This window comes from Solanum dulcamara, chromosome 4 (assembly GCF_947179165.1).
Source record: "Solanum dulcamara chromosome 4, daSolDulc1.2, whole genome shotgun sequence".
In the NCBI taxonomy this organism is placed as follows: domain Eukaryota; kingdom Viridiplantae; phylum Streptophyta; class Magnoliopsida; order Solanales; family Solanaceae; genus Solanum; species Solanum dulcamara.
This window is the reverse complement of record NC_077240.1, coordinates 21,877,499-21,893,433: the sequence shown is the minus strand read 5'-3', so window position 1 is coordinate 21,893,433 and position 15,935 is coordinate 21,877,499. Positions and strand designations below refer to the sequence as shown.

The 15,935-nt window shown below is 28.7% G+C and overlaps 1 protein-coding gene across 1 annotated transcript; it reads left to right on the top strand.

Annotated features, from left to right (window-relative positions):
• Window positions 1–2,766: 2,766 nt before the first annotated feature.
• LOC129886930 (furcatin hydrolase-like) lies at window positions 2,767–14,505 on the top strand. Its single transcript, XM_055961834.1, has 13 exons — window positions 2,767–2,964; window positions 3,337–3,406; window positions 9,259–9,317; window positions 9,444–9,519; window positions 9,624–9,701; window positions 9,805–9,892; window positions 11,404–11,659; window positions 11,891–12,006; window positions 12,121–12,341; window positions 12,540–12,571; window positions 12,752–12,854; window positions 12,975–13,077; window positions 14,093–14,505. The coding sequence occupies exons 1-13, from the start codon at window positions 2,788–2,790 to the stop codon at window positions 14,259–14,261; spliced, it is 1,548 nt and encodes a 515-aa protein (XP_055817809.1). The 5' UTR covers window positions 2,767–2,787; the 3' UTR covers window positions 14,262–14,505.
• The last annotated feature ends 1,430 nt before the right edge of the window (window positions 14,506–15,935 follow it).

Genomic DNA, 15,935 nt, shown 5'->3' with positions numbered 1-15,935 from the left:
AAATATGGGCTGACCCGACTTGGAATCGGGTTGGGCCAAACTTTCTTCCCATCTTGACCCTTCTTCCTTACAATGTCCATAACTTTTTATTTCGATGTCATATATAATCTCATGACCTATGGTTGGAAAGGTATTTCAATTATCTACAACTTTAATTTTATGGATTTTCCCAAATTTTCAAATTTTGATAGGGTTATGTCCTCCTGAAGTCAGATCATCCAAAAACATAACTTAAAATAAATAAATAAATAATTCTTAAAAATAAATTAGGGTGTTACAGCATGGACGAACTCAATCCAATGCTATGAATAGCCTTACATACCTAGAATTCGAAGCTTTACTCCGAATTGAAGAACTCAATGACCACTCTTGAATCCCTAGCCTTTCTCCTCGATGGAGCATTTTGTGTACTACTCGGAGTATAAGAATCATCGGAATAGTATTTCTACACTACTAAAAGGTAAAACTATATTTGAGAATGAGTAAAGAAATGTATAGAGAGAAGAGTTGCTTGAGAAAGCTTGATAGATAAAATGAGGAAATAAGGTGGATATTTATATGTGTGGAGGAGGGACCTAACAATATATAAAAATAATTACAAAGGATGATCTTGAAAATTCAATGAAGGATTGTGATATAATGAATGATATCCAATGGAGGACTATTTGATGTCATTGGTGATGTCAAATGGATCTAGATCTTTCTATGGTCGGTGAGATGAACCTTCTTTTAACGAAATACCCTTTTTTGGAGCTGCGCTTGAACAAGATAATTTCCTAATTAAGATTTGGTGTCTTCATATGAATTGTAGGTCTAGATGTGTACTTTCATGTTGTTCAAGAATCAATCGATTTGGAGTATCCTACCGTGAGATATGATTTTTCTTCTACAAACACTCAATTTCATCACAACACAATGTCTTGCAAAAATTAATTTATTTGACCTACGTATCCTCCGAATCTTCAGATATGGTCTAATAAAAGTTGTGGGTAATGCCGTTGGAGTTATTCAGAAATTTGAATCACCTAATTTGGACTATTTTATGAAAAGTTATGTCCAAAATACAGAAGCAGTATCATTTTCGTTGAGAATTGAAACACCACATACAACGTTTTAAGGGGTGTTGCAAAATACTTGTCTCCAAATAGTTGTCAATTTAAACAATTAACAGAGAATTAATTATTTTTTTCCAACTTTTCCCTTAACATTAATTATTCTAGATATAAAAAGCACGTAAATAAATAAAAATTAAATAATTAATAAGAAGTATATTTGTCAAATAGCGCTCTTAATTAATATTTTCTTAAAGAGTTGTGCAAATTCTTATTATAACAACTAAAATGAAATGGAAGGAATACTTACTATACTTTCATATTTGAAAGACGATAAAAATTGAATCTATAAAATTTAAATTCCGAATCATTTAGTCTCTTGAACCATATGTACGTAGCGTGACCTATTTGGTGCGAATGTTAGTGGGTTGAACACCCAAATTTTGAAGAACACGAGCAGGTACACACTTGAATTCCATAGATTTAAGAACCTCAACATTATTACCAGTTTGTCATCATTGATGAGCACAATCAAACTTGAGAAGAAGAAAGAACTAATTACTACACACGTGTCACCTCCTGAGTGGCTCTATTAAAAATATAAATCTTAACTAATCAGTACAACTGCTCAGGGTAATTGTCTATTTCTACACTCCCTCTCAAGATGAGAATGGAAAATGTTCTTCATTCCCAACTAAATATTCTATTCTGGAGGGCGGAGAAGATATATTCAATAACCTCGAATACTTAATGAAATAATTTTTTTATGGACATACTGTAAATTTAGTGACTTGTGATGGACTATTAGTTAATATCATTGATAATCTACAAGAGAATTAGAGATGATAGTATGGTACACATTTGCTTATTTCTCAATATTCCCCATTCCCCACGAAGTCAGCCATTGCAAAATTGAAAATAAACAAATAATAGAAAAATGAAGAAATATCTATGAAATTGTTTGATTGGTGGGATAACAATGTGTGACATTTAATTTTATGAAATTATTTTATTTTACATTTGATAATAAAAAGTATTATTTTACTTCCAAAATGATTTTATCCCACCATTTTAATATAAATGATGGAATAAATTAACCTATTTAAAAAATAAAATAAAATAACTCATAAAATATCCCGTGAAATATCCTTACCCATTCTAGGCGGAACCCATTGGTGGCCCCTCAAAGTTGGCACCAACTTTCACTTAGACACTTCAACTAAGATTTGTTCATTTTAGACACCTCAAGTAAGGTTCCGATGTGTCATTTTGACACTTTTTTTTACAATCACCCAAATATTTAAAGTTTGTGTAATACACTTGCCGCTGATGTGTCAAAGTGACTAATTAAATGAAGTTAATGACCACTTTTTTTCTAATCAAAAGTCATTATTTTAAAATTATTTTTGATATATCTGTCACGTTTCTTCATTTAATTGGTCACTTTGATACATCAGCGGCAAGTGTATTACACACACTTTAGATATTTGGGTGATTGTAAAAAAAAGTACCAAAATGACAAATCAGAACCTTACTTGAGGTGTCTAAAATGAACAAAGCTTAATTGAGGTGTCTAAGTGAAAGTTAGTGCCAACTTTGAGGGGCTAGGGTTAGGCCCCATTCTATTATTGTATCCCACCAACCAAACGGCCTCTCGGTATATCGTTGGACTCCAAATTAAACTCTATATAAAGAGGGTTACATTGAAGGGAAAAAACAGAGATAGTAAGTGGCTATGGCTTATCAAGGTCCATTTTGGGCAATTAGCCTCTTGATATTCTTGGCCAATTTTTTGGCTAGCATAGAGTTTTCTGTGGCTGCAAAAGTGCCAACCCATATTATATCTACTCCATTTAATCGTACAATATTTTCATCTGATTTTCTTTTTGGAGCTTCCACTTCTTCCTATCAGGTACTAATTATCATATTATTTGTCTGCTTTCTTATTTATACGAAATTTTAAACTAGACTAATAATGGGGGAATTTTTTTGGAATATTACAATATTTATCTTTTATAAAAGAATTAAGTCTAAGGGTAAAATCAAAAAATGTAATTAATTTTATTTTAATTTTGTAAATTGATAAATAATTTGATGCATATATTTTTGGTTATAATGTGGATAACTAAAATGAAGTAATGTTTCCACCTAAGTAGTAAGTAATAGTTTTACCCTTGGTGTTTATTGATTGTATTTGCATTTTGAAAATGTTATATATATGTGTGTAGAAATTAATAAATAGCTGATTTTTTTTAATTTGTATTTTTTTGTTGTTAATTTACAGTATGAAGGTGCATGGAAAGAAGATGGCAAAGGGCCAAGTATTGTAGATACTTTCGTTCACACTTATCCTGGTCTCTCCTCTTCCATGCTCTCTCTCTCTTAAATTTTATATATTATTAGTGTAAATAGTTTTTTATATTATCATATCATTCAATAAAACATATATAGGTAAAATCTCTTTAAAATGTGAGATTTGAAATTTTGAATAAACTCGTACAATAAGTGAAAATGATCCGATGGTATAAAAATTATTAACACTAATAGTTTATATTACTTGAAATCTCCCTTTTGATCATAGATTTTAAAATTAAAATTTGAAATTTAAAAATTTGACTTTTTAAAATTGTGTTTAAATATGTATTTCCTTGTAAAGATATAAAGTTTTGAAAGTAAAAATCTCAACATTTCAAAAACTTGTTTAAGTCAGTTTTTGATAATTGAAAAATCAAATTTTCAAAATTTGATAAAATTTCTTGACCAAATAATTTTTTAAAGCTAAAGCTTCAAAATCTAATTCAAAATTTATGGTGAAACAATAGCTAAATTTTAATTTATTTTTCATCCCCCCCTCCCCCTTTTTTTTTGAAGATAATGTCTTCATCTAATCCTTATAAATTAATTGTGTAATTGACTTTTTATCTTCCATTTAATTATGTGCTCTAACCACATATATGAGAGCTGACTTTAGTTTAATCTACTTCCAAATTTTCAAAAACTTAAAATGACCTTTGTGTTGGGATAAAAAAATTGCTTAATTCACGTGAACTCTCAGGCGGATTCAAGATTTTGAATTTTTGATTGTTACATTGTTTTGAATATTATTCTATGACAAAAATTTCACCGTACAACAAGATAATACTTAATATTTATTACTCTCTTTATTTCATTTTAACTGATTTTTTAAAATAATGCACACATATTAAGAAAGAAAAACATTTTACGATAAAATTTGAATTTTATTTTTTTCTATTACCTTTTTGTTTAATCGGCCTCATAAAGATGATTAAATGTGAAATCATAAATACAAACAGCCTCTTATTGGAGTATAACTTTGTAAGTAGTGTAGTTTAATTTCTAGAAAATTACAAAACTTCATTAAGGGTAAACATGAAAAAAGATTCGAACATTTCTCTAGAATTTTGAATAATTCAACTATTTTGAATAATGAAAAAAGTTTTAGAAATTCAGTTAATATGAAATAGAGAAAGTAACAAATTTGCATATAAAATTTAGATTTATTTTGTTAGTTTAGATAAGATTTTACTTACAAGAGTTTAGCGTTCTAATCTATTTATTCACAATTTTTTTTTACAATAAATTACTTAACAATATATGTCATCCATGATAAAAAAAATTAAGAAAAAATATATCTCAGGGATCAAACTTGCATTTTATAGTGTTAAACATGAAATTTAATCATTGACACCACAAAATTCATTATTTTTAAGAGTCACGTTTAATATTTATACTTTATATATATATAAATTTTCTATCAAAACCATGAATTGGCGTAGCACCCACTCCAATCTACGTAGATCCACCTATTCTAACCAAATTATGAATCCAAGTACCTTTAAGGCTTAAGTCATTGTCCCTTAAAATTGTCTGTATAATTTACTTAGATAACTCAATTAAGATTAGTACTTATTAAACATAAAAAACATTCAAAATATGTACCTATTAAACACAAACAACTTATATGGCAAAAAACGTGTTTTTCATTTTTTATGGGTGCTCAAAGATGTCTCAAATGATATTTTTTTTTCCTAAAAAAGTACACTTATTTTTGCTTTATTGACATTTGACACTAATAAATGATAAATAAATTATTTATTTGTTAAAAGATAAATCAGCCCCACCCCCTCTCCCATTCCACCTGTGTCTCCTTCACATCTTTCTTTTGCTTTTTGTTATTTTCTCTTTTGCGTTTTTACTTTTTTTTTTTTTAATCTTCTTGTTTTTATATTAAATTTTCAGATCTAGAGGTATCTTTCCTTATCTTTGTTCAAAAAAATGATGACCATCATTTATATCTTTTTTATCGGAAAAAATGGAGACCATCCACATCTTTTCTGCCAACAAAAATAGAGACTATCATCTGCATCTCTTAAGTCGGAAAAAAATGGAGATTACTATTTAAATTTTATATTAAAAAAAATAAATTCAAAAAAAAAGGAAGAACAAATTTAGAAAAACATTATCAATCTAAAATGGAAATAAGAAAAAAGATATAAAGAGAAATAGAAATAGTGAGTTATATATAATATATGTTAAAATCTCTATTTTTCTAAATGAAGATTACCAATGGTGGACAAGATGTGATTTTAGGGGAAAGAGAAGAAAAGAGAGGTTTGGGTGGGTTGCAGGGGTTGAAGTAAATGGATTTTTTCTTTTTTATTTTAGTTGAAATTCATTTCTTTTTAGATTTAGATTTTTTTATATTTAAAATTTATTTTTATAATTATTTTAAATTAAAATATCACATATTTTTGTTTGATTTGTTATTTTGTCATGTCATCTGCACGTGTGATACATGCATTTTCTCTTTTGACTATGTGTTAAGAAAATGATTGATAGACATTTACTTTTTAAGATAAAGGTGTCTAATAGAAAAAGAATTTGTTGATATATAATTGAATTATGCAAATAATTTTAAGGGGCTCCATATGACTTAAAAGTCTACCTTTAATATGCGTATGTGGACTAAATACATCCATGGTACGTTGGAGTAGAAAATTCAAGATTGAGAGACCCATGATACGTCACATCAAAATTATCAAAAATCATCCAATATATAATTGTAAATAATGAAAAACAACATTAAATATCATTAGCTCTTTTTGTATCTTTCCTATTCATTGTGTTAAGTCACTACCTTTCATTATGGCCTACTCTGATTGGGATTTTGAAATTATGTATATATACGGTATGCATATACTGGTAGCAAAAAAGTATGTGCCGTGTACTAATTTAATATTTATTTATAAAATCTTTTTTTTTAAATAATATTGATTAAATAATTTTAAGTATTAATTTAAAATGCTTGAATTACTCATACGGTAGGTGTTTGAACAATTTTATGCTTGAATTACTCATACGGTAGGTGTTTGAACAATTTTAGTCTTATCATCCAGGGATGTGATTTCATTTCGTGATTTAAAATCAGGAAACGAATCAATATTTAAATATGTGATTTCATCGCATAATTTCAAATCATAAGATAAAATTTTAAATTCTCCAAAAAATTTGATTTGAACATTTTATCTCATTACTTTTTATTTTTTAAATACATACATTGATCCACACACTTATATTTTATATAAAAAAATCAAAATTTTATATCTATGTAATTTCTTGCGAGAAAGTCAAAGAAATGATGAAATATTCACGAAATATTAACATGATGATATAGTTAGTAATGATAGGCCAATTAAATATAGTACACTGCAATTCATGCTCAATTTTTTAATTGAATTTAAACTCAATCAATAAATTGTGTTTTTTTAATAGCTTTGTGATAGTGTATTAAATTTTTGCTTATTTGGTAAGAATATATAAAGAATTGGATAATTTTGATAGTATTCACAACCTATGAATTTTGTATGTTTATGATTAAAAAAATACAATTTAAAAATTCAAATTTCATGTTTAAACAAAACTTTAGTTTCATTTGATATAATTTCAAATCATGATTTTATTCACATGACCAAACGGACCTTTAAGTCAATTATTTCCCAATCAAATCTTTTATCATTATCCACATAAAAATGCGTATAATTAATTTTAAAAATTTGAAATATAAATTTCTATATTTACTCTTCAAATTGAATATCTATAAGTTTTTAAAGAGAACTTATCATTTATTTCTATTTATGATAATCCCAATAACTGTATATTAACTTATGTTAATATGCATATTATCAAAGTTGGAGGAATATTTAAGTACTCCATCCTTGTACAGTGATAACATTGATAGCATATTTATATGAGATAATTTGTCTTCCTTTCTTCCTTTTTTTTTTTTTTTAAGGATTGACTTATTTTTCCTTTTCAGGTATTATTATAAAAAATAAAATAAAATTTTAATTTTCAAAAAAATATCATCAAAAAGTATATCATCACTTAAACAGTTAAACGTATAAGAAATGTCTATCAGTAGGACACTAGGTAAGATTTTTTTTTTTCCAATTAACAAAAAATGCAATGGGGGCTCATGGGAACCAAAACTTTTTCATTGGCATAGTAATAATTACACTCACATGAGCTGGTTTTCCTGTCATCTGCAAAAGAGTACGTTCAATAATACTTTCTTCTGTTACTTATTAAATGAACATTTTATAAAAAATATTTATTTTATATTATTAGATTACTTATAAAATAAAAATAAAATTAATTAATTTCTTTTATTCTTAAAATTAATATAATTTTTTGATTGTAAATTTTTTTTAATACTAACTATTTCTATACTATATATATAACATTAATCTAAACAAAGGTCAAAATGATAAAGTCTTCTAATATATTAATGATTTCTTAATCATCGTATAAAGTTGAAAGTGTCTATCTAATATGAAACGGAAGGAGTACAATATTGTTAAAACGAAGAATTAAAAAATATTTTCAAATTATATGAAATAAATAAAAATGTCTCTAGTTGATAATTTTGTTTAAAAATATCTTTGTTTTGAATATTTTGATTCAAAAATATTTTTATTGTTATTTAATATATCAAAAGTATTCTTTTCAAAATAAATATATTATTTATTTTTTAAAATACATTTTTTATCTAATAATAATTTTTTAATGAGAAAATATTATCCTATTTTAATGTGTAAAAAAAATTTAGAAATAATTTTAAAAAAATTTAATTAGAAAATTTTTAACGTCATCTAAATGAAAATTAATGACGGAGTTACTATGAGAGTATAAAATAATTATTATGAGAATTTTTCGATAAAAATGTTACTTTTAAAGAATCATATTCTTATTTCCTTAGATACATGCAACACACTATACATTTATCTGTATGTATTTGGTGTGATTCACATGTATAAGAGAAATCAGATACATAAGAGAGTGGTAAGCGAGATGGGACAGAAACAAGTGAGATTTGTTTATGTATTCCAAATTTGTCTATATCTAGAATAAATTATATCTAATTTTAACTCTATATATTTTGAGGTACATATATCTAGACATATCTGCACATACTAAAATCTGAATGAACTAGCATGTATAATTAACTTCTAAATTAATAATGAAATTTCTGTAAGCTATCCAATTAGTTAAGTAAAGTAATGTATTTCTTTTATTCTATATTAGTTGAATTTCTAAGGTAATGCACACATATTAAAAAAAACATTCAAAGATAAAATTTGAACCTTATTTTCCTCTATTATCTTTTTGTTTAATGAGCATCATAAAGATGATTAAATATGAAATCATAAATACAAATTGTCCTTTATTAAAGTATAACTTTGTAAGTAGTGTAGTTTATTTCTAAGAAATTACAAAATTTTATTAATAGAAAGGATAAACATAAAAAAAAAATTCAAACATTCCTTTGAATTTTGAATAATTCAACTATTTTAAAAAATAAAAAAAATAATATTGGAATAAAGGGAGTAATACACAGTAACATGTGGTTCCCTCTTCCTCGAAATAGTCCAAAGGATAATTTGGACAAATTTATTTTTGCAGAATGTTGGCCACTATTAAGTTCAAAAAAAAAATTATGTTCCAAGCTCTTGGATCAAATTTCACTCAAAAAATCAAATTATTTAAAATAAAATGCATGTTCAAATATTATTTTTAATTTTAAAATTTATTTTTTAACATAATTTAAAATATTCATTTTCTTAAAGTTACAATTTAACTAAATCTATAGTCAAACGCTGATAATAATATTGTGAATTCGATTCAGAAAAGATATTGGACCGTAGCAATGGAGACATAGCTCTGGACTTTTATCATCGTTACAAGGTACTCGTACTACTACTAAATAATTATTGATTTAGTTAAACGGAATTAAACGAAGATATATTTTTAAATTATTACTTTATCTTAATAAAAAGTTAGTGTAGTAATATAAGTGCCTCTCCTATGTAGGAGGACGTGAAACTAGCAAAATTCGAAGGACTGGATGCTTTCAGAATTTCTATTGCATGGACAAGAATTTTACCAAGTAAGAAAATTTAGTATTATTTATTATTTTGTTAATTATAAGTTGACCAGTCTAAAATGTGCCCTGATTAACTTTAATTAATCATTTACTTTGTGTATTTTCAGAGGGTCAGCTAAGTAAAGGAGTAAATCAAGCTGGTATTGACCACTACAACAGTCTCATAAATGAGATAGTAGCCCTTGGTAATATATAATTACTTGTTTTTCCATCTATCCTTCCCACTTCCCACCAGTAAAATTATAATTAAAACTTAAAAAGTAATTAAGTTTATAAATTGCAATTTAGGTATCAAACCTCTGGTGACACTTTATCATTGGGATCTCCCTCAAGCCCTTGAAGATGAATATCTTGGCTTTCTAAGTCCTAAGATCGTGTAAGTACTCTACTCCAAACTCTAATTTCTCTGCCTATCTATGTATGTCTAGATATATGAAGGCATATTTTGTCCATTTTTACTTATTCACTATTTCAAAATAAAATTTTATTTTTACTTGTCACTTTTAACATATCAAGAAAAGATTATTATTATTTTTTTCCATGTTTTACTCGTAGTATTAAGTACTTATTTTCTAAATTATTTTTCAAGACTTAATACTAAACATCAATTATTAGGGATAGTGTGGTAAAATAGTCACGTCAATTATTATTTTCTTAATAAGTGTACAAATATAAATGTGATAAGTAAAAGTGGAGTAGATGACTATATTATCTTGAGAAACTAAAATTGTTTCCTCTCTTACACGACATAGTATAAAGTATATTTGCCACCAATAAGGATTGAGGTAAAATTAGGAGTTAATCGTCGTACCTCAAGGCGGTGGATTGCGCAAGGAGTTGCTGAAAGAGGCGCATGACACAATGTGGGTAGGACATCCGGGTGTTGAGCGGATGTTAGCACTACTGTCGCGTGGGTACTTTTGGCCAAGGATGGAAGATGACATAGAGGCGTATGTCAAAACTTGTTTGGTTTGTCAGTTGGACAAAACTGAACGCAAGAAGGAAGCAGGTTTGCTGCAGCCTCTTCCAATTCCGGAAAGGCCATGGTTGTCAGTTTCGATGGACTTTATCAGCGGATTCCCAAAGGTAAATGGCATGGCATCGGTGATGGTTGTGGTAGACAGATTCTCAAAGTATGCTATCTTTGTTGCTGCTCCGGTTATATGTTCGTCAGATGTTGCTGCAGATTTGTTCTTCAAAAATGTGGTTAAGTTCTTTGGTGTGCCAGCTGATATCATCAGTGACAGGGATACACGGTTCACAGGTCGGTTCTGGACAGCTTTGTTCAATATGATGGGGACTGATCTGAAGTTTGAAATTGGGCGGATTATAATGGGTTAAGATAATAAACGGGTTTAAATCCTATTCAATCCAATTTTTTTTGGGTCAAAATGTATCATGACTCAATCCAATTCAATTTTTACTAAGTTTGCTTGTTTTATTTTGACAAAAATTTTCACTAGTCAATTCGGATTATATACCAACCCAATTTTTAATGGATTGAAATGGATTAAGCTAATAATGGGCGGGTTAATAACCCGCTCAAACTTAAACAGGTTGGGTGAGTTGGGTTCAATTTTGCCCTCCCTAGGTACAATGGTAAGTATTCATTCATTCTTAATCAGAGATAGATCTCGAATCCACTTTGGTATGATTTTAATTTGTTTGTCTGTAATGATGGAATAAAAAGTTGCCAAAATAGAAAAGATATATTTTTTTCTAAACGGACCAAAAAAAAACTTAAAATGGAGAAAATAATACTTATTAATATTTACGTTTTGAACCCATAATATCGCATTTACATGAATAAGCTCAATGCTTAAAACTTCAAAAGACAATTTGAATCTTGAATCCGTCTCTCCTATTACCGGTGGTTCATACCTACAGGAAAGATTACGTAGATTATGTGGAGATATGTTTCAAACATTTTGGAGATAGAGTGAAGCTGTGGGCAACAATGAACGAGCCATGGATTTTTACATCAACGGGTTATGATTCCGGTTCTTTGGCCCCTGGCCGTTGTTCCGCCTGGAGGAACAGCAACTGCTCAGCTGGAAACTCCGGTACTGAGCCTTATATAGCCGGACACAACATACTTCTTGCTCATGCTGCTGCTGCCAAACTATACCGGCAAAAATATAAGGTTCGTGTTTAAATAAGATAAACTAGTGCTTATAAGTATTTGATTTTATTTTGGATTCTTTAAACACACTATTTTTACATACGGATCTGACATGTATCCATCAACATTAAAAAATGAGTCCGAGCCAATAAAGTTACTTTTATGGACAAATATTGTTCTTTGATTTGGTGTATATGTGATTAATTACTATTGGAGTAACTTTGTTTTTATCTGGTGGTGACGCAAGTGCAGCCAATTCAAAAGGGTGAAATAGGAACTATAGTGGTGTCACATTGGTTCGAGCCTGCCTCCAACAAACCAGAGGATATGATAGCAGCTAAAAGAGCTCTTGATTTTATGCTTGGATGGTAATATTAAAAAAATAAAAGAATTTATATACATTACTTTGATTTAAAGTGCTTTATATAATAATTAGTATATTTTTATAAACTAAAATTGTGAAATATATATTATGGTGACAGGTATTTGCACCCATTGACTTATGGAGATTATCCAGAATCTATGAGGAAACTTGTTGGAAATAGACTACCAAAGTTTACCCTAAAAGAATCAATATTGGTGAAAGACTCATGTGATTTCATAGGATTGAATTATTACACATCAAATTTTGCAGCTCATATTTCTACCCCTCCAAATACTGTGAATATCAGTTCTGGAACTGATAATCTAGTCAATCAAACCAGTAAGCTTTTCGAACTTTGCATTCAATACCCAAAATCATTCTTGATACAAAGTTTAAAAAAAAAACAAAAAGACTTTTAAAATTTATGCTCTAAAATCCTCATTAACCATTTATGCATGTAACTGTATAATTATTATTTTTTGTTAAATGCACTCCCCCATATATATTAGTATTTAAAATTAATTTATGTTTTTGTAGCATCGCGAAACGGAAAGTTGATTGGTGATCCAGTAAGTATATCTCACTATTTTATTTTCTTTTTCATTTAATCTCAACATATGTTTTATTTTCAAATCTTGAACAAAGATAATTTGGAAAATAAAAAGGTTGACTCTTTAGAAGGATTTTTTTTTCTTTCGAAGTTTTCTCTTTCACACTTTAGATAATTAATTTTTAATATTTTCATGCAGACTGGAGTCAGTATTTTCTATGTTGCTCCAACGGGACTTTATAAGCTTCTAGTTTATATTAAGAAATATTACAAGAATCCGATTCTTTACATCACAGAATGTGGTAAGTGAATTATTTTAATTTGATTAATTATGTTTGAAGTATTAATTATTGAATAAGCTAATTAATGTGTTTGAATTATAGCTTAGTACTTCCTAATTAAATTGAAATTTTGGTTATCAGGAATGGGTGAGTCTAATATTGATGATGTTGCAAAAGGTATCAATGATGCTCAGAGGGTTGATTTCTACCAACGCCATATTAAGGCTCTTTATAGGTCTTTTAGGTCAGTACTTCTTATGATCTTTTGTGTTTCTACCCTACATCTTTAATTAGCACTGAGGAGTGTAGTGTCGATGCATGGTTGAAATTCTTCCATCATAATCAAAGGTCTGGATTTGAACTTTGGAAATATTAGACCTCTTCGAGCGTACTCTACTCCTCAGTGGGCCTATTTGACATGAAGGAAACTATCTTATGAGACATACATTCATACTATATATATTAATATTATCTATATTTTTAAATAATTGTATTTTACCACTAATTTAGAGTTCTCTATCATATATTGAGGAAGATATACCAACATATATGTTTTTTGCTACTAGATACACTAAAATATTGAGAGAGGCCAGTGAGAATAGGAGGAAAGTGGGCGAGATTTGTCTATTTACCCCAAGATACATGCGAATCACAATAGATACACACTAGATACACATGAGAGTGACGAGTGAGATTTATTTATGTAATCTAGGTACATGCGAAACAACTTGAATACAGTGTATCTAGAATAAATTACACCTAATTTTAACCTCATATATTCCGAGATACATATATCCGGATGCACCAAAATTTGGTAAGATTCATAATATTACAAACTAGAGTGTATCTAAGTAATATCTTCTAAACTAGTGAGATTTCTATAAGTTTCCCTAGATTTATTAGTTGAGCCCACGCCAACTCTAGCTATCTTTGTTCAAGGGGAGTCAATTAACATCTCAGAAAATTATACTAATTAAGTAGATATATATATATATATACTATATAATTGAATCTCCTCGACTTTTTGAATATTTATTTTTATGTTTTAAATTTTCTCGGTTAGTAGACTTTGCTTAACATGCGCTTTAAGAAAAACATAAATCTAAACCAAATAATTTTTGTTGTTTAAACAACAATAACATAGTCGTGGAAGGTATGAACACAAACTTACTTCTTCCCTGTGAAGGTACAACCAAACAGTTTTTGTTGTTGTTTCATAATGCTAGTATAATAAATGTTTGTTTTTATTTAATTTTCAGGGAGGGAGTAAATGTTAAGGGGTTCTTTGCCTGGTCATTTTTTGACAACTTTGAATGGGGATCAGGATACACGCAAAGGTTTGGCATCAATTTCATAGATTACAAGAATAACTTAAAGAGATACCCCAAACGTTCTGCTCTTTGGATGAAGAAATTTCTTCTCAAATAAAGTCATCATGATCAATATCATGCATGACTACGTACGTGTCATTTAATTATGTCAAATGATGTAGAACCTAAGTGGATGTTCTCATGTAATAAAAGGAGAAGAAATAAGTTGTTGTGACAATTTATATTGCCCATTACGTGTAACTCATGGAAAAGAATGAGAAATTGATTAATTATAGCTTCCGCTTTCTGAAGGGGTTGTCAAAAAACTTTCAAGTTTAAATTCTATTCATCATTTTGATACATGGTACTTACTATTCAATAAAGAGAACGATATTTTCATATTTATTGAGAGACGATAATAATTGAATTCATAAAACTTAAATTTTGAATTAATAATTATCTTGAACCTCTTGAGTGGCTATTTAAATAACAAGTTCTTAACTAATCAGTACTCCCTCCATTTCATATTAAGTGAATTTTTGAGGGATTTTTCATTGTTCAAAATAATTGAATTGTTCAAAGTTCGAGATAGATGTTTGAAACTTTTTTCATATTTTTCCTTTCATTTATTGAAGTTTTATATTTTTAGAAGATAAATCACACTACTTGCAAAGTTATATTTATGATTTTACAAAGGGCAATAGTGGAAAGTATGGTTTAAATTATGTCCTTGAATGTTTTTCTTAATATGTGTGCATTGCCTCACAAATTCACTTAATATGGAATGGAGGGAGTACAACTTTGGGCATTCCCCACAAATTTATATAACTTTTTGGAAGGTTATATGTCACGCCCCGAGAGGGTACCCTAGGCGTGGCCAGCACTCGGAAACCATTGCTAGGCCAAGCGAACTACTTGGTCTCATCACTCGTTCAATCATTCAGCGGAAGAGTCAACTCAATATAAATTTAACTCAAGTGGGCATTTAAAACATCTTCATCAATAAGTAAATAATAAATTGGATTCATTTCAAGTCTCGAGTTCTTGTTTAGAATTCTTGATTAAGACATTGCACAATGATCCGAACACTTTGTCGCATCTCTTCGATACGAATACAGTAACGATAAAAAATACTCAAAGTATAATGTACTCAATGTCATAAACTCAATAATAAAATTATTGTTTAAAAACAGATTCTGAAAGAATCTTCTAATCAACTCTACTCTATCTATAAAGCCTATAACTGATTCATACGTAGGTGCTGAGACAAGTCAATGGCTACCTTAAAGAACTACTAAATAATAAAGGAATGACCGGAAAGGAAGAAGCTCTTCTGAATCCAAAGAGGTCTCACCAAAACTGGAGAAGTAGATCCTCAATGATACGTCTATTGATGATCTCAAATACCTGTGCCTGCATCATAAAATGATGCAGGCCAAATGACGTCAGTACGTGAAATGTACGAGTATGTAATATAGCTGAAAGAAAACTTACTCAAAGATACTCAACTCAACTCAAGGGACTCAACTCTGAAAATAACTCAACTCAAAAAAGATGAAGTTCAAAAATATGCAATGTCTTTCAATTGACTCCATCATAGTTTTTAAAATCAACTCAATTGTATGCAATCTCAATCAAATTAAATCATTCATTTTGTATTATTATTAGAGAGTTTTTCTTATCGACAACCATCACCATATGAGCGAGTGATGTACAACGCAGCGGTGTTGTTACCACACCCGCCCAATACTTTGCCAGGGTAAGGGAAGAATCACTATCATTAGATCCACAA

Coding starts and splice junctions, on each gene's coding strand:
- LOC129886930 (XM_055961834.1), top strand. CDS start 2,788: ATGGCTTATCAAGGTCCATTTTGGGCAATTAGCCTCTTGATATTCTTG. Junction 9,318..9,443: donor ACTTTTATCATCGTTACAAG/GTACTCGTACTA, acceptor TCTCCTATGTAG/GAGGACGTGAAACTAGCAAA. Junction 12,572..12,751: donor GAAAGTTGATTGGTGATCCA/GTAAGTATATCT, acceptor ATTTTCATGCAG/ACTGGAGTCAGTATTTTCTA.